Genomic DNA, 24,820 nt, shown 5'->3' with positions numbered 1-24,820 from the left:
AAATATCTCCTGGTTTATTTACCTGCCTGGCACCAGGTGACTTGGGACTCTAATGCTGTAATAATCTTGGCAGTAGGAATGCTGGACTTCTGCATCAGTCAATAAGAGAAACGGACTGCAGCATTTCTTCCTTCTGGAGGACAAGAGTCCTGAGGGCCTTGTCTTTCAAGACCAAATCGTGAATTAGCTCAATCTAGCTTCGTCTCACTTTGTTTGGAAAATAAAAATAAAAAATTAAGTGGTATTCAAAGGCTATTCGAAACAGTACTTGGCAAAGCACAGTAGTTGAGAAGGTGGGATAATGCTGGAGGAGGTTATGTTATTCAGCTCCAGGTGAAGACTAATCTTTAGTTACTACTGTAGTACAAGTAGTTGATTTCCCAGCAAAAGTGCCTTTACTCATGGTGAAGCAGAAGTTTGTACTCGTATCCTGAGGCTGCTGCTGCAGCCTGTGGAGTTAACGACTCTCTGAAGGCATGATTAAACATCAGGCTGTGGAAATCTTTAAGTTGTCTTTTCAGATAAATTAGTTCTATTTCATCTAGTTCTCTGTGAAAAAAGGATGTTGATGAAACAGCATACTTGGAGCTTCTGTCAGCTGTTTGGGAAATCATGTCCGAGACAGAGGAAGTCTTTAGAATGAAGCAAATGTGTCCTATGAAAAGGAGATGTGGCTGCCCTCTACATTCACTGGGTCATTTTCTTTTCTTTGTAGTGAAAGGTTGGTTCAGTGTGAGAAACTGGTTGCTTCATTAAGCAACCGAAAGTGGGGCTTATACATATGCCATGATCTTAGTAAATCTAGCCTTAATGTGAGTTGCAAATAAATGTGATAAATATGCAATAACTTTTTTTGTATAAGGGTACTGTTTCTTGTAGTAGCATTGCTTTTTGCTTTCTCAGTGAGGTTAAGACAATGTAAGTGTGGTGGCATGTGATCTACCTTATGGGTTCCGTCATGCCCTGCACTGTGAACATTTTGAATTGTTTACTATTGTGTATGTTCTTATTTCACCATCCTTTTATAATTAAGTATATTTCTAAGTTTAGAAGTACCGTTTACATTATCTTCTGTAAAACAGTGAGGAAATAAGAAGTGAGATACAGGATTATAGTTCTGTGAGTTTTTGTTTATGGGAGCTAGACACAGAGAAACAAGTTTAACTGTTTCCATATCAGACTCAACAGCTGATGTCAAGATACTTGAAAAACAAATATTGTTCAGTTTGAGAATGCTTGCCTGTAAGGGGGTTACTCCGATTATGAATGGTCATTCAATGTTAAACTGAAGAATTTGTGGAATAAACAAACATGTAAGAAAAAAGCTACAAATGTGTGGGAGCTGGGAATCCAGTACTAGTTTGCAGTTTCCAGTAGTGCATAAAGTCCCTGCTTGTGAGATTTTTAGCATCTCTCCTTCACGGAATGCTCTGAACTTTGAACTTGGACTGAAGAGCGATCTGCCTAATTGAATGACGTATGTCCTGTGCTGACATGTGATTAACTTCAACACCTTGATGTACATGCATGCTTTTGTAAGTAGCTGTGTCTTACATAGTTTGAAGCCTGGAAACAGTGGTGCTGAGAATAAGAGGGGAAATAGCTTTATTTATTGCACAATCAAAGTATTTTTTTAACACAATGTAAATTCTTTAGACTGAACTTGCATAAATAGTTTCTAATAAAGTTTTGGGCCTATTCACTGTTCCTGGCCTTTGTGCTGTGCTCTATAGCCTTCCTGATTTAATTTGGTGATTTGGGAACAATACTTACTCTGGTTTTCCCTCATCTACCTATGACTGTTATAACAGTACCTTTTAAAAACAAAGCAGGCTTCGGGTCTAGCTATTCGTAACAGACTTGCTCTCCAATTGTAATTTCAGATAAGAAATTATTTTTTTTCCAACTTCTATTTACTGTAGTAGAGTTGCATTTGTTGATTTGCAGTTTATAGCAGCACTCATGACATTCTGGGGTGAAGAGCAAGAGTTTACATTAAGAATCCAAGCTCTAATGTCCTGTGGTGCAAGACCGCACTGCTGCTTCATGGGAGACTGGCTGTCTAGTTGTTGGGTCAGTGTGCTGTTTAATCCTCAGCTCCTTGTGTGATTTTTTTTATAAATTCAGAACAACAGAGGCTTTTGCAGAGGTAAAATCAGGTGCTTTCATCTTTCAAATCAGGAGGTAATACTCTATATGTGTTAGAAAGCTCAAATATTGAGAACTGGTAGAACAGCCTCCCTTGATGATTTAAAATCAGTTTATTTACAGAAATTGTCTTGCACTGTAAATGCTACATAATCTGGTGCTCATACATGATTTCATAATTTCAGATTGTTTTTGTTATTACAATATTTCAGCTTTGAAGCAACCAAAATTATTTAAGATATGGTAAACTTCTACAAACTAACTGAAGGTGCTTTTACAGTAAATTAGATTCGGAAATGTCACTACTTGCGCATAATAGTTTTTTTTTTCATCTGCATTTATAGCAATAGGGTAGTTCAAGAGTGAAAGTAGGCTAAATGCTAGTATTTGCACTGTTCTTAATCCTGTATATAAGCACTGATAGATGCAGTAGGATTTGTGCTGTGTGTGCATTTCACTATTTCAAGTAGGTTGTGAACTTACAAGGAAGACAACATATGTAGCAATTACATTGGCCATATTCGAGATCATACAAGAGGGAGTATTCTGGATTAGCAGTTTTAACTTAGCTTTTCATTGAAGATGTTAGGTTAAGCTGGACTTCAACTTACTGTATAGATGATTCAGCTTTATAGAAACCCTTATCTTTAAATTGTTCTCAGCTCCGGGAAGGAAGTCTTCAATTCCTCCTTCAATTCCTCCTTCAATTCCTCCTTCAATTCCTCCTTCAATTCCTCCTTCAATTCCTCCTTCAATTCCTCCTTCAATTCCTCCTTCAATTCCTCCTTCAATTCCTCCTTCAATTCCTCCTTCAATTCCTCCTTCAATTCCTCCTTCAATTCCTCCTTCAATTCTTGCAGGCAAAATAAAGCAAGCTTGCTTTTAAGTAATTATCAAAATTTCACAAGGTACAGAATGTTTAAATTTGAATAGCTCCACTATGAAATTTACTGAAAACACTTATTTTGTCAGTGTTAAGCATTTATATTGTGGATCCGAAGAACTAGCTTCTCGTTTCCATTACGGGTTACAATTCAATGCCTTTAAGAAAATGATTACAGCTCATGGAGCATTAATCATTTTTAAAAAAGGCATTTATAGCTTTTTAAGAACATAGATCCTGCAAACTCAGGTCTCTACAACACACTTCCCACTGCGAGAAAAGCTTACTTTACAGCTGTTTTTTTTTTAAGCATATTTGAGCAAAATAGCTAAACTAGGGAGATGAACCATTTCCATCTTACTGGTTTGGTACATATTTTTGTTACGCAGGAAGGAAAAGCATGCAAAACTGCATGATTAAGAGCTCTCAGCAAGTACTTCTCAGCCTATACTTAAAATGGGATCCTTAAGTAACTACTGTCTGCATGGCACTGCAGCATGTGGAAGCTGTACTTCAGCCCCCGAGGAGCAGTTCAGCTGAGTTTGCAAGGCACTTTAACATAAAAAAGCCAGACAGACTCAACAGAAGAAGGTGGGGTTTTGTCCATGAATTTTGGCATAATGCTAGATTGCTGTGTGTATTGCAGGACTCAGGCTGACTCAGGTATCGCTGCCCAAAGATAACACTTTTCTGTGCAGCATTGCATGCCTCACAGAAAATAGAAAGCCAGTGTTTTATTATGTCTCATGCATGAAGGGTTATGTCTTGCTCCTGTTTGTTTGAAGCTTAAGAACTTAAATCTGTTTTCCTCACTGATACGTAAGTGGCATATCAGTGCTAATTAAGCAGAAAGTACATATAGCTAATAGGGTTAAAACAATGTAAAGTTACAGATTTTATTCCATTTCCATTATGTTTGCTTGATGAAAGTTTGCATTAGTCAACTCTTCAATTTTAGTAAATAAAATCTGTAACTACCTGTGACATCTGTTGTACCGATGATTGTGTTATTCACCGATTCAGAACCTGAAGCACACCATTTAAAAGGCTATGACTAAATTGACATTTTCTTCTGTACTGTAATTTTTTTCTGTAAAATTAAATGACTTAAACTTCCTGAAGTACTGAAGTAAAGCATTGCTGATCAGTGTGAAATGTAAAGCCCGTGCTGCTGGTACAGCTTATTCTTTCACTGTAGAATGTTTAAATGCTGCCTTAAGGCAGTCCACAGCACTGATTACAGATAGTGCCAGGAAAAGAAGTATTATTTTTTAAAGTCAATTATAAAGGTTGATGAGGGGCTCATCAAGCACAGTGGAAAGCAAAAATACTTTTTGAAAAGATGTTAGATGTACTGGGGAAAGGAAACACGTGAACTTCAATCAGTGCTTTTAAAGTATTTACGAAATAGTGATTGGGTTTTTTTTTTTGTTCGTACAGCTTATTAAAAGAACTGGATGAGTAGAAATGGTTTAATTTGTGCCCTTCCATTTCTATAAAGTGTTCACTGAAGTTGTAGAGGGTTTGTGGTAAGTAAGTGCTGACGTTCTTGAGCTCAGCTAAAACCTGTGATCAGGTCTCTGGTGAGTTCTTACCAACTTTTCATGTCCCTATTGCAGGAACTTTCCTGATAGTGTCAGACCATCTCTCTCAATAACTTATCTTGGAGAAAATCCTTGTGATACCTTTAAGCAGACCTATTCAACAATAAGATGACCAAGTACGGTAAAGCAACTCCCAAGGCAAAGAAACAGCATTAGAAATTTATTCAGAATATAAGAACATTTGTAAAATAAGTATTATAAATGTCTCTGTATAAATAAATGCAGTTTTTACAATTCTATATCAAATAAACACAAAATAGCTATTTTACAGCAGCTAGGAAACTAAAAAGCAGCAACACATTTAAAGCTAATTCAGTAAGGTGGAAAGTTTCTAGTATTACAATGTATGGTACAGTATTAAAGGAGGAGAAAATCCTAATAAAACCAGTAGAACAATACTGACATTAATGCAAACTTAGTCACATGTGCTTTGCAATAGCTAATAGTACATTCAAGCTGGTGAAGATTTATACACGTAATTGGAAAAGTAGTTTTTTTTTTCTGAACACACTGTGAAATACAAAGTTTCATGCACTCTGGTGACTTAGAAAATAAAAACAATACACTAAGATTAATTAATGAGTGAACAACTTAAGTTCTGTTGGCAAGAACCTCCTATTTTTCTTTGCAAATGTATTATTTCTGCAACAAGTGTTAAGTGAGTTAGATTGCTGTGACTTGAGGTGATTTGCACACTTGTCTGTAGGCTGATGTACTGATATTTCAAAGAGTTGCATAAAAGTAGTTAGTTTTGGCAGCTATTTGTTAATATTAAACAGTTTTCACAGTAACAGTAAACATTTCACCACTTCCCTGTTGGCCTTTTCCAGTATGCCAACAAATGAAGAAGCAGTAGCTGCTTACTTAGGCAAAATAACTGGTGGCCTGGCAAACTATAGCTACTACTGAGGCTGTGTGATAGCTTTCCTGTCCGTGAGCCCTATGGGAAGAAAGGGGGAGTGGCTTACATTTACTGATGGTTTATAATTTGTTCTAAAACAGTTTTGGAGAAAACAATTTTAGAGCATAGTTGGCAGGGAAGATACGCAGTAAGTGTAGTAAAATAAATAATAAAATGTTCCGTTTGTGCAGAATCTGCAAATTGTTAGGCCTGAAAAAGGCACTTGAGGAACACTGCAGCTTTTTATGCTTTTAAACCCAAGTACATTTTACGCTTTCTTAATTTGTATCTCTAAAGACAGATTTCAATTCAATTGCTTTAATAAGCTTCATTGTATTATGTTTAACAGCTTCTGTAGCTACCAAGAAACAGAAAAAAATGAGCCTAAGCGGAAATCCAGTGCAGCAGTGGTTTCTAGTCACCTTAAGTGAAAGGTGTATCACATGGGCGGTTTGAGATGACCTCAAGTTACACGGGTATTTCCCATGCAAGAAGACAAAACTTTAACTGCATTTTAGCCACAGCACACAGGATAATTTTGTGTGGCTTCAGAAACAAGTGTGATCAGCTACCTCTGAAGCATATGGCAAAAACCCACATTCCTGTTGGTGAGAAACTTGTTGGCCAAAAAAGGGGAAACTCTATACATACTTAGCAAAACCGTAAAAACAGTAAGAAATCAATGTGCCTGCTCCCTCAACAGACTGGTTTGCAAAAATTTCCATTTGCATTTTAAATTAAGAAGCGCAATTATCTTGAGAAAGAGGACTGATCAAAACCAATTCCAGGGTATCACTACCTACAACTTAATTTTAAAATCAGCATTGTTTTAACTTGCTATTGCAATGAATCACTTATGATGTTGTCTTTGTAGCTGATGTATCAGACTCTAGAGAAGTAGGAATCGCTACCCTAAGAAAAGAAGAAAACAGCAGCTACAGTAACAAGAGATGTCATGAACACCCACTTCTACAGTTTCAGATGTAACCAAGACTTGACAATAATGCCATATTCTGAACAGAAATTCCCACAGCTATTTTGGCTGACCAAGAGTAGACAAAAACGGTTCAAGTCCTCTAAAAATATTTCCTTAGTACTAGAAATTGGAGAAATACATGAGAGAAGTTATCATAATTCTAAATACACTAATAAAACTTGAGGTGCAACTCAACATGTAAAGCAAAAAGGACAGACAACTCGTGGAATCAGACTCACTCAAACAGAGCCTGAAAAATACAAAGTAGAAGTGTAACACAGCAATAGGCTAACAAAGTTAATCGACTCGGGTTTGGTGTGTTAAAACAAACATGGAAGCTGTTGTACATACTCGGTCAAAAAGCAAATTCTAAGTGAAACAGGTGCTGTGGCAGACTCCTCTATTTTGCTCTCTAGAGAAATCAACCTGATTGCCGTGCTTTGCGTCATGTTCGTTACTGTAACAGGCCAACATTTTCAATTCAGTCGGTTTGATAATACTTACAGTAACATGATGTGACCGACTGACTTAAACAAAAGAAGAGAATATTAGCAGTAACAAAAACTAACCTAAGAAGCAGTATGAAGACTTCACCATTCACATTCTGTTTGTGGCTGTATATCCATACACCTACACATTTATAGTTTTGTGCCTATGTATTCAATATTAAACAGGTACATTCCCAGTAAGTACCTTTTTTTGGTCAAAACAAGTATAAAAAGAAGACATGCTACCTCTTGATCACAGAAAGCTGTAATAAGCACTATACATATGGCAAAAAATGGCCCAGCTTCTTAAACAAAACATTGCCTATAAGGTATTAACAGGAAAAACCAACTGTTTCACAAAATAATTGCAAACACCATGCAATATAAATGCCAGAAGACTTCCTTTCATTTCTTACCAAACCTTGACACAGACTATCATCTATCTGGCATGGTGAAACTCACAGCCTTTAGTCTTCTCACAAAGTGTAAGAAATACACCATTATCATAGTTTTCAGAGATGCAACCAGTGTTTCTTGTTGTTTTTCCAAATCGACAGTAGTTTTCCTACCTGATCTGCACTGTGAGTGACAGTGCTGTAAGTACGGTGCAAAAAGCAAGCCAGCCTATCATATCCCCACTCTGCAGCTGCCTATTTAGTCAATTTAACCACAGCAGCAAGTCTTGAGGGTACAATGCAGAGTCATGTGTAAAGGGAGTTCAGGGATTGGGAAAACTCTCAAATTGTCTCCAAACTGCTCAAATTAAAACCTCTTAACATGGATTATTTTGCTATGTGACGCTGTCACCTATAGGACATACATAAAATGGAAGAGAACTTCTATGAATACAGACACAATGACATGGACAATGTACATAATTATAGCATGTTAATTCAGGCACTGCCATTTTACATTATGAAACAGTCCTTGGTTAACGCTTATATTATCCCCATGGCACCTCTCTGGGATTCCAGAGAAGGTGCTTAAGTGTGTCAGCGTTGACAGTCAGAGCTTCTAGTGTTTGAAGCTATCTAAATGTCAGTCTCCAAAGTAAAGAAATTTGTAATGGCACTAAGCATCTTTGAGAGAGATGCATTTAAAGTGAAGTTTCATTTGTGTGTGGTCTAGAGTTCTCTTCTTCTAGTAGAGCTATTCTTTGTTTGAGCATCCTTACTTGTGTTTCATGTCTTTCCACCATGGCCATCATTTGCGACTCCAGTTTCTTCAGCTTATTTTGATGCTTTTTCTTTGCTTTTTCATAAGCTGCTACCAAGTTGCTGTTGGAAACACCAGGCAATAAAAGGTCATTCAAAAAGCCTTGTTCATAGCAAGTGCTACAAAAACCCACCCCAAAACCCCACCTTCAGGGCATTCCAAAGTCTGGGTACTGATCATCTTCCTAAAATTTAGTAATGCTTTAAAACTCATTAGATCCAAACCTTACTGATCCAAACCCCAATCAGTGTTAATCTCTGTATCTTTTCTGGGGCAAGTACATAGCTTTACCAGTAAACTGGTTACTGAAAATATTTTGAAACAGGTTCGAAGAGCCAGCTAGAGGTTGCTGATGATGACCTTGCAGACAACTGTTTGTGAGTCAAGACACCACAACATTAAATATGTAATGCTTTGCAAAAAGACTGCATGGCCAGAATCTGCTTACAAAATCCAGCATTGATTTTGCATTTTCTATTTTAAAAAATAAGTTATATTCAGAGGATGCCATCTTGTGCTAATTTGTCAGCTGCTAAGTATCTTTTGTGCCTCCACCTTGACTCAGTAGGAAACGTTGAGATGGGTACTGCTCCTCACCACAAGGGCTCTGAAGTATAATTTATTAATGAAAATTACATTGTGAGCAGTAGGCTCCTTGCAGGACGAGCAGCCACAGTCCATCATATTCTCAGTCCATCCAAACAGTGCCAGTAAAACCTACTGAGTGAGCAATAAATTTTAAGTGTGATTATCAAAGCCAGTTTATTAATAAAGAGGCTGGAGCCAAAGAAAAAGGAGTAATTTTAAACAAAATAACAGATTAATACATCTGACTAAATGGAGGGGTTTGTTTGTTTTAATAATAATGCATTTACTAGTAACTCAGTTAAGATTAACCTGTTTCTCCCACTCTACTAGCTCTGTAGTTTTCAGTGTCCTACATGGGGGGTTTATACCTCCCCCATCTCTAACTGTAACCTTAAAGAGTCAACTCGTGCAAATGCAAGGATCCACAAACTGCTCATTAAGGTAGGGGAAGGATTATAGTGCATCACCAGAACACGGCAAAGAAAAATCAATAGTGTATCCATCTGCTGGTAGATCCTTTACCTGTTCGCCCTTTTAAGGTCATTAACAAATTCTGCAGATTGCTGATGTCTGATTTCACTGCTCTTTGTGAGTCTCTCCAAAGCGCTCACTAACTCTTGCACTCTAGCTTTCAGTTTCTTCTCCCTGGATCAGGAGAAAAGGAAGGAGAAAACTATTGTCAAAACAGAAATAACACTGTTATTATTATTAGCAGACCACAGCCTGCTCCTATACAGACACGGGACTGTCCCACCTCTGGTGCAAGGGTGCCGATATGGACACCCAGGAACGTTTTTCTGTGACCCATCCTCATGGCATAGGCAGCCCAGTGAGAAAAACATCACATTTGGGAGAGGGAAGGGGGGGGGGGGGGGGGGGGGCAGTAAGAATTCCATGGAGCTGGGCTAAACCGGGATAAAGTTAGATTCTGCAATGTCAAACCTAGCACTGGAGAACTCTGCAGGTATGGAGACATTTGTCCATGCTTTGCTACTGAGAACTGCTTTGCAGTGGTTTGCTTTTCCTTTTTTTTTTGGTTGCAGTAGGCGAGTAAATTGGATTTCATCCCAATAACAAGACTGCTGCGAGCTCCCACATAAACCCACGGAGCCCCCTGGGAATGAATACCCTAAAGTCTGTGAAAGCTGCCGCAGCTGGGCACAGACCACAGGGATGCTCCTGGAATCCCTTCTCATCAGCCTGCAGTTCCGAGGCTGGCCGGGCAACGGCAGCGTTCCATAACTGGAGACACGAACCGCACATGTGGCACGTACCGCCGTGCCCGACTCCAGCAACAGAAGGGCTTTCACAAAGTCAGCCAGGGAAATATTCCAAGCTAGCAGTTTATCCCAACACACTGCAGACGCTGGTTTGCTGGCCAAATTAAAAAGGACATAAGAGGGGCCTTGTTGATGAAGAATCATCAGTATTCTTTGTGTGTCCTTTCATTGAAGTCACATACTCTCAGTTTTCAAATTACTCAAATGTTTTTCTCTAGTGCTAAAAAGCTCACTGGCATCCACCTCAAATATAAATTTTATTTTTTATATCCTATCTTCGCTCTCAGGACTCAGCACAGTCTCCAGTCCAAATTTGTGTTCTGCAAAGAAAACAAGAACAAAGAAATTCCAGTTTTCACTTGCAACAGAAGATAGATAAGAAAAGATCAGACCCGGCAGAGGCCAGACCTGTTATCTAACGCGTGTGGCACTACTGGTAAGAGCCATACAAGGACAGAAGAGAGCAGGGTAAACCTGGTCCTTGTGTGTGCCAAAGGCCACCACAGCCAGGGGCTCTGGGGAAGGCTCAGTAGCTCTGTACCCAGCACTGGGTCCTAGCATGAAAAGCAAGTCCAATGGAATAAAACTTTGCAGTATTTGGATGGGGAGAAAAGAAAATTAAAAATCATGTGAGATGGATTTAAAAGTTTAGCTGTGAAAACACTGCTCACAGTCCCATGGGAAAGAACCCTGTAGAGCCACAATTTCCTGTAGCTGAAGTCCTTAGCACACCTGCTGTAACAAAATCTGAATGAAAAAGAAACACAGTGGAAAGACTTGGAGGAACTTGTGATGCATGGTAAAGTCTGTCTGCTACAGTGACTGTTACCTGATAAAACTATTACATCACCTTTTTTCTGTTTCTGCAGCATCCTTTCAACCAGTCATGCTCAGTCCAAACTCAGCTAAAACCTCTTTACATTTGGCCTGTAACATCCATGTCTTGCTGCTTGCCAAAGACGCATAGCCAGCAGAGTGGTAAACACCCTGGGCCTCCAAAGGCTAGTTAAACAACTTCCAGATACTAGTTCTAGGTTACCATAGGTAACAGTGGGTAATCCTTCAAATCCATAGGTGCCTGAAATTTAGTTTTCTACCAGTAAAACACACATACGCCCTGAGCAGACAAGATGCAGACAAGATGCAGACAGTTCTTCTGGCTTTTCTCAATGTCTTCAAGTCAGTGAACACAGCACTAGCTAGTGCCTACTCCCACCTTAATCTCACGGAAAGCGATGGGCGGTTTGATTGCATGTACTGAAATGTCCCAAAATCTTACAAAAACACCACACAGGGATCTGCTTCTATGCTTACTGTTCCCGATTTAAAACATGCCTATCTAAATATCTTCAAGAGTCATTTCAGAGAACAAGTAACTCCTGGCTAGACAGACAGAGCAGCAAGAGTAAAAGCACAGTGAATACCTTGTTTTAGTCTGGGAAATGCATATAAGCTTGGTTAATGACTGTTACATGCAAAAACACGTAAGGTTTTCTCCTGCAGCGCTGCACCTTCTGTTTTAGTAGCAGATGAGAGACCTCAGAGCTGCACCCCACTGGCTGGCCAGCAAATGCTCTATCCCTTTGTAAAAAATCTCATGCCTCATAATGCTAACTCTTTCCACCTCTCTCTATTTCTATCACTAATTACCTCAGTTTGGACAGAAGGAATTGTCCTTATTTGCGTCTGTCCAAAAGTGATTGCTTAGTTGGGCAGCGAATGGGACTGAATCCTGAAGTGCTATTTGTATTCCTTTAATGCATCACGGGAGTAACTGTCTTTACGGGATTTCTAGAAACACTTCACTTTCCCGATTGCTATTATAAATCAACAGGATATGAAGAATCAGCCACTACAGGCTTAATAAAACAGAACATTTTAAAACAATAGTCCTAGTCACACACAGTGTTTTTCCAGGATGAGAACGCGTCAAAGCTGCAAACCAGGGATGGAACTGCATTTCATGCCGACAGCCATACGAGCATCCCCCTGACAGGGATCGCCGTATGGCTGTGGCACGGTCTTCTGCTACAAGACAGTCTTCCAGAGTCTGGAGAACACGCTAGCACAGAAGCTTACATGTCAAACTCACACCGCTGTCATGCCGCAGGGCTGTCATACGGACCAGTATGGATCCTGAGGAAGTATTTATATGTGAATTTTCATGAGAAAAGGGAAGGAGAAGCAAATGTTTTTAGGAGAACACAATTTCTGTGAGCCCTCAACTCACGAGTCAATTGGACCACAGACGCCAGCACAGCTTTTCTCCCAACAGTTCCTCTTCCAACTGGCTACTGCCACTGGAGCTGTGGAAAACACAGCCAAGGCACCTCATATGCACAGAGAAAATGAGCGTGTATTCCCAGAAGACAGAATGATCTGAGGGCATGGCTGGCTTCCAACACAAAGGGCTCTGCTGCGGGGCACTCAGAGAAGTCTGCTAGGGAAATCCGTGACTGCTCCCTTTCCAAGGAAAAGCTCAGAGTAAGTGTATTCAGAGGCCTACAGCCCACTCAAACATCCGCTAAAAACACTGTTTTCATCGAAATGCTGGTAACAAAGACTTTTGTTTTGTGTTTTCACCATCAAAACACTAGGTGGGCAGTTGCTAAGTGGTTTTCAAGGGCTTTTTGTTTCAGACTTACAGGATGGTTTGAATAGGAAGGCAAGGGATCAGGCCCTAACGTTTTCTCTAGTTTCAAGGCTATGGCTTCAGAGAGCAGGGAATTCTGCCAGAGCCACAAAGGAAACTATATAACATCGGGCACATTTCTGCACTTTCTGTTAATTTGGCCTCCGCACAATGACACCATGTTTGGCCCAGAATAATGTAAGCAAGGCATTGCGCACCTTACATTTTCCCTCCTGTCTGGGCTTTTCCAGACACGTTCAGGTTTCATATGCCCGAAGTCTTCCCAGGTGGATTTTTCTGCCCTTGCTCATTTAATCGAGAACTCCCCAGTTCTGCAAACAGGAAGCTGCTCTTCCCTGGCATGCAGAAATTTGATTTTTCTGCCCCTGGCTTTTAGTGTACCCAGCTAACGCCCCCTCTTGTGAAAGCACAAGCTATCGCCCGTCTGCCCTGGGGTCAAGGGCACACAGAGCTCCTGCCAAATCTGGAGCAAGAGAGGAGTAATGAGCTCTCTCTAAATCAGGAGGTGAGAGAGTTTCCCACAGGCGGGCAGAGGAGTCAGGGGCCTTTGGAGCCTGACTATTCTACATCTTGCCATCGCTAGGAACATCCTTTTACCCACCAGGCAGCACTGCCTGCTACAAGCAGACCCCTCTGAGTTCCGGCTCCCCTGTCAGAGCGGCACCATGAGCTTCAGCTCAGCATCTGCTCCTTGGCTTCGTGTATGCAAAGCCCTGGTGCAGCAGCCAGGCAGTCAGCCCAGGGGGTCAGAGGACTGAGGTCTCTTGGGTCCAGGTACCCATGCCGGCTGGCCAGCCCTCAGGCACGTGAGGTTTGGGCAGAGGAGGGAGGAGAAGCACCTCTTGCATGGCCCCGAACTTTCCGTACGGCCCCTGCTTTGAACGGGAGGCACACACCTTCCATCCCACGCTTCACTCTGAGTCCCTTACCTAATATCCTCCTGTTGTTTTAAGCCTGACATGCTCCCTCACTCCCCTCTCTGCCTTTTCCAGTTCCAGCTGAACACGGTGACACATGATTGCTTTTCCTAGGCATTCGACTCCTCTCAGGAGGTAACAGCTGGACATTTAAAAGGAATGCAGATAAACTCTCTTTTCATCAACGGTTTAAACTAACATCTTAGGTCAGACTGGCATGCAGAATGGCTACACAAATACCAGAAGAGTTTTAAAATCACCCTCTTCGAACGCCACAGTCTTCCCCTCTCACCTCCTCATGCAACAACAGGCTGGAGAACACCGGTGCTGCCTGCTACCCATGCAAAGGCAGCCTCTTCTGGTCACGGAGAAGATGGAGAGTGCTTTAAAAAACACTTTGCTGGTGTAAGATACTGTACGAAGATACTGTACTGCTTTTTTGTCCATTTGTCAGATGCTTAGAGCAGATCTCAAAAACCAGATGGTACCACAGGTCTGTGTTTCACCACCGGCAGCAGGGAGACGGGCCAGGTGTGGTCCTGGAAACACGACCGGCAGAAAAAACGGAGAGCAGTCCTGGAGGGAGGCAGCAGCGTGCCTGCCTGCCGTGCTCCCTGCTTAAATCTCCCACCCGGCTCTGCCAGCCCAGCCTGGAAGCTCTCCAGACCCGGAGCTATTTGGAGCTCCCTGTGACGATTATACGCAAGTGCACAGCAGCTCAGCAGTTCAGATAACCACCCAGTGGCAAAGAGAACTACTTATTTCATGTCAAAAATAGAGAAAAAGAAAAATGACAGTTAACTGTGATGTATGTAGAAAAAATAGCTACCCGAGGAGCTTCTGAGGAATCTGTCCTTGATACCACCATGAGTCATTTCTCTTCTTGCGAGAAAGTTTCTTGCAGTGGGGCTCTCTGGGGGTATTTCCAGAGACAGGCCGTGGCTCCTGAACCCCTCAGGCAGCCAAGAGAAACCACAGCAGGAGACTACACAGTCATAAAAAAGACAGAGATCCCTGAAATTTGCAATGACTGCAATCCATGCCAGTCTCTGGCTTTCAAATGTCTCAGAGTTGTCTATCTCCTCATTTAATGGACGTGATAATGAGAGAGTAGAAACAAGCAAATGTAACTGACAAAAAGCAGATGATGATGCACTGGAAAAATTCATCAGTAGCTCCTGAATACTATCCTCTGCCTCCCTCCCCCCACCTTTATCCACTCCATGTTCGTCCTGTACTCTGGCCAAGCAGAAAGAGGATTTTACTGATTCAATTCTTAAGAGCCATTTTAAGCCTTAATCATTACAATATGAGGTGTTTTAGGAGTTTCTCTTTCCATTTCCAAGACTTAGCCTTAATGATGGTCAAGACAGGCCTGAATTTCAGAGATGCTTCTACCTACTCCTGGATCCTGCAATCACGAATATTAAAGGTGGCCCTTGAAAACATGCCAAGATAAGATGTCGTCACATGAAGTTTGTGGAAGCTGAAAATAAAGAAAGGTGCCTTGATTTATCTCTGGCTGACATTGTGTCAGGAAACAGTCACTGCCATGCCCTGGCACAGCTTTCTGGTGAAACAGTCACTGTCTCAAATCAAGAAGTTTGGCACAGCAGAAGGTTGCGGTTGTTAGACAGGCGTAAAGACCAAAGACTGCAGAGAACACCACTGCGTCTCGACAGACGCACGGAAGCTACTGAATAGGATGAATTATTCTATGTCCTACTAGGAATACCTGCAGTTTCCAATTCGAGAGAGGCAGGACCATAGCTGTGTGCAAAATATGCTTTTTGTTAAGAGAAAAAGAACAGTTTGACAGTTCTACTGATTACCACCCTTTTCCCTCTCCATGGCAACTTCTCAATTAGCAGCCATCACTTACTAGGTTATCTGTCAGTTCAAAAGTCATCAGACATGGCAAATACATAGCTTTGTTGTGTTGACAGATGGAAAGTCACCCTTTGGTGATGGAGATACTGAAATACGTCTAGACTGACACAATTGATGTAACCCTGCACAGCCATCCGAGATGATAATTTTGTGCCAACTGACGACCCAGCTGAGGTCTGCACAGTCAGTCTAGTTACAATGTGTTTTGTCTGCCATGGCCCTGACCTAGTATTGTCAGATCCTTCCTGTCCGAATATTTTAATGCTTATAAATGATTCTTTAAGTACCTACACATCATACGACCCTATGCAGACAGAAAAGCTAACAGCAACTGGAAACAAAAGGAGAGACTGCAGGAGGACCTCAACAATCAAAGCATTTCTCGTAAGGCCTGGGGAGAGGAAGAAGTTTCAGTCTTGCCAGCTTGGCCATTTTTCACAGAATGAAAGAACTCAGCAGAAGAAATGCTACCACCATTATCATCACCTTGCTAAAACAAGAGTGTTTCCTTACAGAATTCTTACTGTCTCCTTTCTGCTGTCTCTAATGTACTTATAACCTGGTATGTGCCTACTAAGTTATTGACTGATACAAGTCATCTACAGTGCTCCCTTCCCCTGCGCAGCAGAGCAGAACACATCAGCAAGGAAGATGTCATTTTAAGGTCTCCCTCTGAGACTGTGCAATGTGCCTCATTTTGGGGTATTCACCCAGATCCTCTCTCATAAAACCAGCCTCTGGCACAATCACCGAGGTGTCAGTGCCAGGCCATGAGGCTGCTAGGAATACGTTTTAGCCCTCCCAAGAACAAAGTATTTCCTGCCAATAAGCTCATTTATGGATGTGTCAAACCCTGGAAAAAACTCCAGAGGCTTCACGTCCATTGAAATTTTCCATCATTTCATCACGAAAGGAGAGAGGGGAATGCTAAAGACTCTGGCAGAAGGTATTGATGCTTGGCTGGAACAGGATGCTTCTCTAAATTAGTGGCCTTAGCCTGCAATACCAGAGACTTGGTAACCTAGAGGTAACTTTTACAACATGGAACTTGCAGATAATTTCAAGTTCTGCTAGTTAGAACAGTGGTCATAGAAAAGAAAAGTGATTTCTGTAGAGAGCCCGTAAGATGGGTTTCAACGCTAAACACTGCTACGGGAAACCCTGAGTCCTACTAGAACAAATACATTATGAAACAATAAATGAAGAATTGCTCCTGCCTTGAATTTTTGCTGATGGGCACTACCAATGGCAACTTGAGGAGCTTCACAACACACTGCTGGCTTCCAGATTTACGAGAAAATCCACATCTGCAGAGAGACGATTGCCTGTCTCTGTGGATGAGTGTGTTCTGCTGCAAAGCCATTTGCAGACTATGAAAAAACAAGTGATCCAAACCGTAACTGTGTCCTGCTGTTTTATTTGGGTTTCACTCTATTTCAATTAACTGAGAAAAACCTGACAGTTCTGCAGCAACAGAAGGACAGAACGGGAGAGCGGCAGAGCGGGGAGTTGCCAGGGCTTTTGTCTCTGTGAAGACAGGACGGGGAGGGAGCAGCAAGCTGGGTTGCTGATTGGTATCACATTCTCTGACAAAGAAAAAGACTCAAAAGCAAATGGATTTTTGTGCCTCTCCTTGCAGCTGCTGTCTCCTGCACCAGTGTCTACTGCCTGGAGTAACAACAGATAGGTCCAATTGCTGGATGTGTGCACTAGTTGCAACCAGCACTGAAACACTCCTGAACACTGGCATTTAAATGTTGCCTCTAGACTACAGATTCAGTGTGCAATACTCACTCGTTTCACATCTCTCTCCTGCTCTGCAGCAAACACAGTTACTGGGCAAAATATTTTTTGTTTTGAATTCCGTTCCTGCTTCTTTGGTGGGTGAGGAGGGTGCCAGGGGGAGCCACAAGGATCTCTCCTCGTTCACACACACACACACAGCCAGCACTTGTTTCCCCATACAAGCAGGAAGAGCATCGAGAAATTGGCACATGTTAAGTGCAAAGAGTTAAATCCATTTTGTCCCTAAAGATATCACAGTCACTTCACTTCAGGCCATTCTGCACTGTTGTAACACTTGCAGAGAGGAAAACGCACTTTGATAATTTTAAAAACTCTTTTGTGGATCCATGATGGTATAAATGTCATTGTGATATCTGAGGCTCCGTTCATCCAGGATGGCAGTTAGGAACTGCTGGTATTTTTTTGCATAGCTGTGGCTAAGCAGGTTGCGGTAAGCTTTCTTCACGTGCTAGACAGACCTTCAATCAACTTTCAGGGAGAAGACTTCAGGATAAGGAGGACTAAGTGTTCAGCCTGATTTGGCTGGCACACCAATTAGGGAGAAAAATACCCCGTCCACACAGCTCGCAGGAGCTGTGCTTGAGCCCCACTGGCAGTAGCAATCACATTTAGTACAGTCGTATTTCCATTACACAGAGAGCCTTCACTCCACAATTTATGTACAGTTTAATCCGATTACTTTTCTTCCCCATTTCTGCCTGACAAACTGTACTTGCTAGGCCCCTGGCTGGAAATCCATGCTAATCAACTTAAGGCCTCGTAGATTGACGCAAAGTTTTTTTTCTCTGTGTTGTCAGCAAACCACATTTCATGACCACGCTCAAGCCGCCGCTAACTAAGGTCACCGGCATCTTCTAGAAATTCAGGAGCAAATAACAAGAACAGGAAAAAGCTGCAGCTTGAGCGAAGACTGAAAATGCCAGTGGAGCTGCTCACACCAGGACGGGAGCGTGGGGGGTATGGGGGAGGCCAAGGGCTCTATGCAATGTTTATGCAAATGACTCTGCTGATGGGTTTTATCTGCCTACACATGAATGACAGTTCTGATTATTTTAACCACAGAATTTTGTTTCCTGCATCAAGCAAACTAAATACTCAGCAACTGCCAGACTATTAAGCAAATGGTATGAGCTGTATTGATTCTGCAGTGGTAACGATCTTACATTTTTACATAATGCCTTTCGGGCTTAAGTGTCCCTAGGCACACTACAAGTTGCACCTATGAAAAAAGCACTTCGGGAATGAAAAACCACAGCTGTCTGAGAGGATATTCCACCATTAAAGAGGGTGCAAACACCAGAAAAGCAAAATATGCTCTTCCCAGCTCAAATTCTAAGCTGGGATTTTGGACAGGTTCTAAGTACAATAACCAGATTCGATATTAGACAGCCATGTCTTAGAATCTAAGGTGGAATAATGGAATAAGTACTGAAACAACTATCAAAACAGTGAAAATCTTTGTCATGAAGTTTACCACACAGCTGGTGCAGAGAAAACTGCTGCACAAACAAATATCTAGTTAATGTATAACTGTACTGAAAGCTTTGGCTTAAAACCTGGCTGTTGATAAAAGCAGTTTGTCGAGACATCAATTTTCTCTCTGGTTGGAAAGGTAATGCTTCACGCAACAAAGTCACTCGTAATTGAACTGTGGCTCTACTTACATACTCAGGAAGCAAATGCAGCATCTGAGTCATCAAAAATCACTGCAATTCCCACTCCTGGAACTCCTACCCGAGGTCTAATCTGTGACCAACCTTCTTAACCAAAGACCACACCTCAAATGTCGTCTTCACTAAAGGTTTTCTGCACACCCTCAAGCAAATAATGTCACTGTTTTGTGTCTCAGATTCTTGCCTGAATATGGACATTCCTGATATTTTGAGGGTTTCTCAGGATATAGGTAATATGAATTTCAGAGAACCTCAAGGAGAATGGAGCTGAGCACCATGTGAGGATTTTCATCTGCTGAAGAATAACAGCAAAGAGAGGGGAAGGTTAGAAGAACTTCAATCCTATTCCTTCTCACAGGAAAAAATCCGTGATCACTCTTAAAATGACTTGAGGGTAGGAGCGAAGGCTCAGAACTAAACCCCACCCTGGATCTATAGAACAAGTCATGTTTCTAGTGAAGGAAGCTGCTTACCGCCTGAGTGCGTTCGTCAGTTCAGCAGTCAGTTCACTCTCGTCGTACGGTCTCAGCTCAGCTAGTGTTAACGGTGTTGCGGTGCCATCGCTGCATTCCTAAGAAAGTAGGAAACGCCATCTAATTTGAAGTTACTTACCATCTTAATGGGAAAACTCTTAAAAATCTCTTAATTCGCAGCTACTTTCAAAATTGAGGTGAAATAAACATCACAATGTCACAACAACATGGCAGTGTATCAACACACCAAGAAATGGACTAATGGATTAACACTTCACAAATCCTTCTAAATGTTTCCTAAAGCACTACAGCCCACTGATTTGCAGGATTCTGCTACAGTGTGCCTTTTATTACTTTTGACACCACACTTGAACCAAAGAAGCACTGGATCAAACAATTCAGACCATGCTTTGCCAGAAACAAATAAGACAGACACAGTTACACACTAGCTCTGAATTTTCTTTTTAAACATACTACTGACGTTTTCTGGGGACACAGCATCAAAGTAACTGGATTAAAGTTCTTCTAGGTATCACTGTTTCTTCATGCAAATTACGAATGTAAATGCAGAAATCTATTTATTTTGCATTCTACTAAGGGGAGAAACGTCTTCGTTCTCAAACCATTACAAACTGTCTGACTTGGAAAAAGAGACTGTCATTACGATGCTCTATCTGCTTCATAGAAATGAACTCCTTTTTCCATGTTTTGTGTTCGGAGTAAGGCGAGGATTGTGTTTTGCTCAGACTCTTTTCCACTGTTTCCAGTGAATGGCAACAGGTGAGACACAACACGTTCCACCACAGTAGACTGCACGTTTGGCAAGAATGGCTTTGTTGTACTCCTCCCCAGAATGACATCCTTATTTTAGCCCAGGCTTAACAGTAATTCTGCAAAGTCCTCATAAGCCACAGCATGGAAAGAATCACTTAACAACTGGAGTTGTCTATACAACTCTCTTTGTATGGACAAAAGAGGAGAATGACTAACATGCTAAAGACCACCATAGGGAAGGGTACAACAAATTATGTTTACACCGATTTTGGAAACTTTTTTGACTCCTGACCTTGCCCAACTTGTCTTTGCTTCCACTGCTGGTTGAGCTGAGAGACCTCATCCTCTGCTCTTTTTGCTCTTCTACTTCAGACTTCAAGTGCTCAATATGGACGAGGTAGGCCTGCTCCTGGGCCTCTCGAGTGCTCAGTTTCAATTCCAATGCCTTCTTCTCCTTCTCCAGCAGGTAAAGTTGTGCCTTGAGCTCTGCCATCTCCTCCTGTTGAAGAAACATTATCAGTGTGCTGCTTCATGTGACTACATATCTAAAGGAAGACAAGGTTAAACAAGGTTTTCATCTACTTGAGCGTTCTTTCCATGGAGAATGCTATCAACATCCAGAAGGCTTTTTATCATCACATAGCTTATTTGTCAAAAGACGAGTATATCTTGGCAGTAAGTGAGAATGACGAGCTGTGTCATCCTTTAATCGACCTCAGAAACAAGGTCAGAGACAACAGAGCAGCTAATGTGATGCTGAAACTAGAGGACCTGAGAGGGTTGCCACAGCTGCTGAAATTTCTTTGGTTCTACCTTGCCCTTTAGAGAACATTGCTCTAAAACCAGGAGTGTCTGACTTTCTTGGCAAACAGCTCCCCAAATGCCAGATTCCAGTTTCTTCTTGATACCTAAGAATTAGAGTTGGTTTATCTCATTACAGTGGAATAGGTTTGAGGGTCTAGGACAGCAAACACAGATCACATACTCCTGCCTCATAATACCAGCCTCTGTGGCAGAATGAGTCAGTCAAAAAGGGCAACTGGGTATGGCACCATCGGATGTCCATTTTTAATTTCCCTCCTCTAGATGGCCAGAATCCCAACTATACACAACTGGAGGCTTGTTGTGTACTGCAAATACAATTGCACTCGCTTATATTCTTCCATAAATATGATCCACAGAAGATGGACACTGCTACTTCATAGAAAGAAGCTCAATTCTGAGAGCTGGTTCTTGTCTGTAATTCTTCTGCCACTCTGATATTTACGACAGGGCTGTCAAATACACGAACACAACAACTGCAATTTGGGGACAGACGTCTGCTTTAACATCTGTTCTGAGAGTGGCTGGGCAGAAGTGCAAGAACAAGGCACAAGTGCAATGCCTCTTCTTTCAGCACTTGCTCCCAGTCTCCCATGAAAAGCAGCTAATGGGTATCCTAAGCCAGAAAGCTCTTTGTGTTTAACAACACTTCAGAAAAGTTTCTTCCACAAAATGTCTAGTTATTTTCTGAACCCAGAAAAACCCAGCATCCTCAAAACATTTAAAGAGATAGTTTTAACACATAATTTACATTATGTGTTAAAAAAATCCCATCAAACACAAGACTATCAAACAAAAAAAAACCCCAACTCAGAATGATGTTTTCACTGTTAAGCTTGCTGTGCCCTAGGTCACCTCATGGGTGAATATTGAGTTAGTGCAGCCATTTTCTGTATTACAGTTCCGTTCTAGACTTGTTCACTGTGCAAACATCTTTGAAAGATACAAGTTTATTGTTATGTGGCCAGCCTAGGAACAAATCACTATTTTTAAATTTTTTTTTTTTAAACAAAAAGACATACTCTAGAGACAGAGAGGTATCTTATCAGATATATCCGATATCAGAGGTATCTTACCTTACCCTTGAAAAATAATGCTCTTTGTATTAACAAAGATTATACAAACACAAATCTTGGCACATATTTAGACTAACTTTTTCTGTAGAAGAGAATCTACGTTCCTACCAAAATTTTTGATGTCTGGATTAAGGGTAAGCAGTGCACACAGGTGTAGCACAGTTACAACGCATGTAATAATAACAGGTAATTGTTGGCTTACTCAGAATCACCAACCGTACAAAAATAAAATCCCTATCCTAAAAACCCTCAGGCTTGAAAAGGTTTGTATGAGCTTTAAAATAATACATTTATTCATCTACTTGTTTGTGAACTGAAGGTTAGAAGCACAATCAGTTTCATTCAATGTGGTTTACAGGAATTTAGCTGTTAGGCAAACTTACCATTAATTTTCTTTGTCAACAGTAAAAATGTAAATAATACTGATAAATAATGATGGGGAAATTAAGTTATAGGAGTTGAACTGGATTGGCTGGTATACTTAAGTGTATGCATTTAGCTTCTTAAGCCTCTATTTCTAAAGCCATTAATCTGCTTAGCCTGCTTAGTGAAGGCTGAGAAGTAATTTGAGCAGAGTATTTTGGCACTTATGTGAACAGAAGATACTCTTGACAGAGGGCTATCTATGTGGGAGGGTCATGACAAGATCCTCCCAGGCTGGAAGGTGAAGCTAGGCAAATTCAGCCTAGAAATAAGGAACATTTATTTCCTAAAAAAAAAAAAAAAAAAAAAAAGGTGACTTTAACCACTGAAACAATGAATCTGTGGAACTGATTCTTCTCATCACTTAAAAGCTTCTAACTTAAAAGACTGGATGACTGATATGACTACATATCTTAGGTCAAAATAAATTTGAGGATCAATGGTTAACTCCTTTGTTTACGAAGACAGTAAGCCTCGATCATCATATATGAATTCACAAGTTTGCATCCCATCCCAGAAGACATATCATGGACTCCAAAAGCACTCCCCATACGTTAGTTTTCTCACGTCAAGACAAAGTGACTTTGAAGCAGAGGAGCAAAGCAAAGCAGGGGAAAAGTGGAAGAACTGTCTGTCATTGTCTTACAGAAACTTCTAGGGAAGGAACAGGAAGAAATGGAAAGGTTGAAGCTAAAAATTAAAACTACCCTTGAGGATTGTGGTGCGGACACATACAATCTGTGAGACAAGGTGGCAAAAGTAACGTTTCATGTGGGAAAACTTAAGTAGCTCAAGTTTACTTAGAGAGTTAACTGGTCTTTACACACACAGTAATTTTTTCCTTGAGAATCTGTTTTATCAAGATAACGTCTAAACTTCATTTCAGTGACATCACGATCCTTTTTCAGTATTTACTATCCATTTTTTTCTAATTACAGGATGCTGGTGAAACGTTTTGCAGTTTAACATGTCTGCTTCTTCAGAGCGTGGGCCTAAAGCACAAGTGGCATTTACTAAACGAAACTCTGAAGGAGGAGGTAGCAAGTGCTCACTCTTCCAGTTAATTGCAGAGGACTTTCACAACCCATGCAAATTCACAAGCTTCAAGCACCAACTCTAGCAGTCATTTCAGGACTTATTAACTGAATATTGAGGAATATTTTGTACTTGCAGTCATATTGTAATTCTGAATTTGGGTGAAAATTTGAATGAAGATGAAACACTCCTGAGTCAATTTAATCAGAAACACCATAGTATCTTCAAAATTAAAACTTTTGTTGGATGTGGTCATGTCAGAAGAATAAACCAGCATGGACTCTTACATGGTAGAAAGTTCTAAAAGTCATGAAAGGAGACTCCAGGAGGATCACAGCACACAAAGAGGAATACACCAGACTTCAGAAGTAAAACAAGTATCAGAGTAGATAAATGCCATGGTTTAAATTAACTGTATTTTACTATGTATGTCTATAAGAGCACGGAATGTTGTAACAAATGTGCACAAGAGGATTCTTAACGTTTTCTGCAAAGAGACTGTAGTCTGAAAACACATTATGAGCAATATTATCTCCACCTGTACACAAAAGAGGAAAAATTATCAGTGTAGAAAGCTGAGACTTCTTATCTAGATTAAGCCCTTTGAAATGCAGAAAGGCTGTAAACCAAGAATTATTTACACCCATCAGAAGTAATCTCCTTGCTAACTGGGGCATGACAACAACTGACCTCAAAGCAAGACCACTGAATGATGACAAACTGCAGAGGAGAATATATTTGGAAACATGGTTAATTATTGCTTGAAGCAAAGAATTGGATTTTACAGAAATACTGGAGAACCATTATGTCTTACACTCTAGATCAGTAACACAAATAAACAGGGCAGCAGAGAAATCATCTCCAAGCCACCCTTCTATGGATCATTTTCATCCATAATGAAAAACTAATGGCGTAAAGGCATTTTAAGAATATTATCAGCATAACATCTAGATGCAAGAAGCAATATGACTGATGCGGTGATCAGTTTTTACTGGGAGTCATAAATGAAAGGTGCCAAAGGATGCAGCAGAGATTCCAACACAGATACAGGTTTCAGGAAGACAGCAGCAGGTTCTAAGACTCAGCAATGCAGGAAGTCCTTGAGTAGCTCAATCAGGCTGTATCATCTGTGCTAAGAATGGGGAAGGGAGGGAAGAAATTACCAGCTGCTACATGACGAAGTCCTCTGCAGAAG

At 41.0% G+C, this 24,820-nt stretch overlaps 1 protein-coding gene across 2 annotated transcripts in view; it reads right to left on the bottom strand.

Annotated features, from left to right (window-relative positions):
- Positions 1–8,096: 8,096 nt before the first annotated feature.
- MCC (MCC regulator of Wnt signaling pathway) overlaps positions 8,097–24,820 on the bottom strand; it is a 216,120-nt gene continuing 199,396 nt past the window's right edge. For both annotated transcript variants that reach the window (XM_086629428.1, XM_086629429.1), the window contains 4 exons: positions 20,562–20,768; positions 19,496–19,593; positions 9,326–9,448; positions 8,097–8,277 (listed from right to left, as the gene is read on the bottom strand). In XM_086629428.1, coding sequence (XP_086485554.1) covers positions 8,097–8,277; positions 9,326–9,448; positions 19,496–19,593; positions 20,562–20,768 — 609 coding nt within the window. The remainder of the gene's footprint in view (positions 8,278–9,325; positions 9,449–19,495; positions 19,594–20,561; positions 20,769–24,820) is intronic.

This window comes from Tauraco erythrolophus, chromosome Z, assembly GCF_009769465.1.
Source record: "Tauraco erythrolophus isolate bTauEry1 chromosome Z, bTauEry1.pri, whole genome shotgun sequence".
Lineage (NCBI taxonomy): Eukaryota > Metazoa > Chordata > Aves > Musophagiformes > Musophagidae > Tauraco > Tauraco erythrolophus.
Note: the sequence above shows the minus strand (reverse complement) of the source record. Positions and strands in the feature narration are given on the sequence as shown.